The sequence below is a fragment of the Peromyscus leucopus genome, chromosome 22, assembly GCF_004664715.2.
Source record: "Peromyscus leucopus breed LL Stock chromosome 22, UCI_PerLeu_2.1, whole genome shotgun sequence".
Lineage (NCBI taxonomy): Eukaryota > Metazoa > Chordata > Mammalia > Rodentia > Cricetidae > Peromyscus > Peromyscus leucopus.
Genome location: NC_051081.1, coordinates 11,369,952 through 11,373,935, shown reverse-complemented (window position 1 = coordinate 11,373,935; position 3,984 = coordinate 11,369,952). Strand labels below are relative to the sequence as shown.

Sequence of the window (3,984 nt, the reverse complement as noted above, 5' to 3'; positions counted from 1 at the left end):
GCATTTGCCACATGATACCATCTTTTGGCTTCATTTTTCACAAGAGTACTTGTGAGTGCAGTCTTTGTCACACATTTTGTGGATGAATTCAATGATGTCAACCAAGATCACCCTGCTGCACCATAAATAAGGTATTATCTAAGCCTGATTTAATTCTACTTTCATCCCAAGATCATGCAAATCCTATGTATTAATTACGTTTGTCTGCTACAGTATTCCATATTCTAGCTGCCTGGAAAATTTCATCATTTTCAGAACTCACTCCAGTACATTTTTCTACATCTACGTTGGTGGAGTTGTTTATACCCATGGTAATCAAGCTCAATGTAGATATTGCTGTGGAAATATTTTCCTGATTCAAATGTGCAATTGCTCTTGATTCTTGATCTTCATACTTGACCACATGACTCATTCTGTAAATCTCTAATAGATAATTTAAATCTAGCACTACTGTATCATGGTATTTTTATATGTTAAGACCTATAACTCACTACTCAAAAACACTAAGCTATTAATCCCAAATCGTATATTGATAACTATCTCTACCATAGCTCAAATCTCTGAAACCTATGTCTTTACCAGGATTTCTTTTGGGCCACCAACAAACTCACAAATTATGACACAGACACTTAGTTATGAATGATTTGTCTTAGCTTAGACTCCTTTCTTGCTACCTATTATAACTTAACCTGTTTCTCTTCATATACCTTTCCCTTGAGGCTTTTTACCTTTCTTTCCTTCTGTACATCTTACTTTCACTGCTTCTCATGCCTGGTTGGAAGCTGCCTGGCTTCTGGCCCTGAGTATGCCCCTCTCTTTATCCCTCATCCTCTTCTCCCTTTTCTCCTTTTTTTTGTCAAGATTTCTTCTAATTATTCTCTCTGCCCACAAGCCCTGCCTATCCCTCCCCTGCCTAGCTATGGGCACTTCAGCTTTTTGTCATACCAATCAGGTGACTTAGGCAGGCAAGGTGAAACAAATGAAACACATATTTACATTGTTAACAAAGGCAGCAAAAAACAAATATAACATAACTTCACATAGTTAAAGTAACATTCTGCAGCATAAACAAAATGGAACACCTCTTTGACTAGTTAAAATAATGTTCCACAGCATATCCCTACTTTTATTAAGTCTATTTTCACATTATCTGTATGTTTTGTACTCCATATATTCATACCATCAATTTTGCTCAGTGGTGACTAATAATAAATTTGTTTCCTCTTTATATTCCCTTCCAAACATTTATGCACAGTCCCTTCTCTCTGTTTTATTGATTCACTAGATGCTACAAAAAGCCTTTCTCCTCCAAAACTTCTCAGTTCCTCATCACAGCAACCCTGGAATGAAAGTTAGATGGAACTCCAAGACTAAAATGCTATTTGTAATTTGCACCTCAATGTTTTAAAAGAATCAATGGCAACTTTTTAATTCCCATGTTTTTACTTTTATTTGATGCACATGCATGTGTTTGTACATTCTTTTATGAAAGGTTCACTTGTGTAGGTGAGTGCACATGCATATTGAGGCATGTGTTTAATACTTGGAATCTCCCTCAGTGGTTCTGCAAATTCTATATTGCTGCCTAGCATCTAAACTGAATCCAGAGTTTGCCAAAGTGGCTGATCTAGCTAACCAACTTACTGAAGTGTTCCAATGTCTAAGAAGGTGGAGACATTCTACGCAATGAAATTATAAGTAAACTGCTACACCTACCTAGCATTTACATGGGTCTGGGGACCTGACCTCTGACAATCACACTTGCTACTTGTGCATCACACATTTTAACTACTGATCCGTCTTCCCAGGTTCAATGGATGACATTCAGTTGGAGTGTGGCCAAAGATTTCCTTCATATATTCAAGTTGCTTACATTCTTCCTCATGTCTAGCAGGCATTATTGACAAAAAAGGATCCATTCTCTTACTCACTGGTTCTACTTGTGGCTGTGTAATTCTTCTCAAGATGGCATTCTAGGCAGTCACTAAAACTTGAGAGAAATTTTCATGTGAGATGAAAGTGACTTGCCATCTTGGGTGTTTAATATAAGTCTGTTACTCCTTCAGTTAAGCATTTTACATTTAGACATGAGTAATATGAATCAATCAGATACCTCCAACTTCATCCTGATAAGCCTCTTCAGCAGATGTGGTTCACATGAACTCCTTTTCTCCCTTGCGGCTGCCATATTTATCATTGGCCTTCTGGGAAACACTATTCTACTCATCTTGATCCAGTTGGACTCCAGACTCCACACACCCATGTACTACCTGCTGAGTCAGCTTTCCCTCTTAGATGTTTGTTTCCCCCTCATCACCATACCCAAGATGGTATCAGAATTCCCTAAGAAAGAAAGCTTAATTTCCTTTGGAGGTTGTGCAGCACAAATATTTTTCCTGACCATGATAGGTGTGGCTGAAGGAGTTCTACTGGCCCTCATGTCTTATGACCGCTTTGTGGCAGTGTGCCATCCCCTACAGTACCCTATACTCATGAGACATCAAGTGTGCCTGTTTATGGTGGCCTCTTCCTGGCTAGCAGGTGTGCTCAATGCCTCCATCCAGACTTCCATCACTCTGAACTTTTCCTATTGTGCCTCTCGAGTTGTAGACCACTTTTTCTGTGAAGTGCCAGCCCTGCTAAAACTCTCCTGTTCAGATACTTCCATATATGAGATGGCACTATCCATCTCTGGGGTGCTGATCCTCATGCTCCCCCTTTTACTCATCATTACTTCATATGGCCATGTTTTGAGGGCTGTTCTGCACATGCACTCACAGGAATCCAGGAATAAGGCCTTCACTACCTGCTCTTCACACATCACAGTAGTGGGACTCTTTTATGGTGCCGCAGTATTTATGTACATGGTACCTGGTTCATACCACACCCCACACCAGGACAACATGGTTTCCCTTTTCTACAGCCTCATCACCCCTACTCTCAATCCCCTCATCTACAGTCTGAGGAACAGAGAGGTGCGGATTGCTTTCTTAAAATTGTTTGGCAGATTTAGAAACAAGCAAAAATGATGATGATGATGATGATGATGATGATGATGATGATGATGATAGGAGAAACTTCTGGGACAATTATGGTGGTGCTTCATTCTACCTGATTTCTAAATTTATCTATCTGTGGTACAACTAACTGCAAAAGACTTATTTTCAAAACTAATTGTCCTTTTCCTCAGTCCTATAAATGGTTGAAATCCCATTTCTTCTACAGGTCTATAGGAAACAAAAGTAACGATGCCAATCACTTTTCGGTTATCATCTCTCTGGTAATGAAGTGTATTCATAGATGAATGGCACTATTTTGTAAAGGTCATGTCTTTCTGTTTTTTAATTGATAATTTGGATACTAAAAATTTATATGCATTGATTGGTGGTTCTACTAAGCATTTGGTTTGTTTTCATGAAAGTTTTGAGATTTAGAAACTATTACAATTTATATTTAAGAAAATAGATAAGACACACATGAATAAAGTAATTCACCAGAGGTAACAAAGGAAATAATGGCATAGTTATAGCTTGCATTTGTAATACTTATAAAAAAGTGAAGTTCACAGTCACTAGAATGATTGATTGACTGATACACAGAGAACTGGTCAGTATAACAAGTAAGTAAGTATGTGTATGTGAGTGTTCAAGTGTACAGGGAAAGACAGTGTATGTTGGATGTATTGAACTGGCAATGTTTTGTATATACCAGATTTTTAAAGATATGAATAATTGCTTTTAATGATGGTTCAAGTCAAATTAAATAGTATTTATAAAATGGTCTTTGAAAGTTTGAGGTTTGTTGAGTTGATTAGAATCTTGCTCCATTTTAATATCATTCAATATTTTTCAAAGAATTGTCATGCATTAATTCTTATGCAAATAAGCATAGAGATTTTAGACAAAGACTAACTTTGAAAAAATCTGTTACTAATATTATTGAGAAATATAGTTGTAAATGAATTTCATGTATTTCAAGTAAATA

General features: G+C 37.2%; 1 protein-coding gene across 1 annotated transcript; it reads left to right on the top strand.

Moving 5' to 3' along the window:
• The first annotated feature begins 2,087 nt into the window (after positions 1 to 2,087).
• On the top strand, positions 2,088 to 3,029 carry LOC114687773 (olfactory receptor 2Z1). The gene has a single exon (XM_028862407.1). It carries the CDS (start codon positions 2,088 to 2,090, stop codon positions 3,027 to 3,029), a length of 942 nt encoding a protein of 313 aa, XP_028718240.1.
• The last annotated feature ends 955 nt before the right edge of the window (positions 3,030 to 3,984 follow it).

Bases quoted from the DNA above. Each gene is read 5' to 3' on its own strand.
- LOC114687773 (XM_028862407.1), top strand. From the start codon at position 2,088: ATGAGTAATATGAATCAATCAGATACCTCCAACTTCATCCTGATAAGC.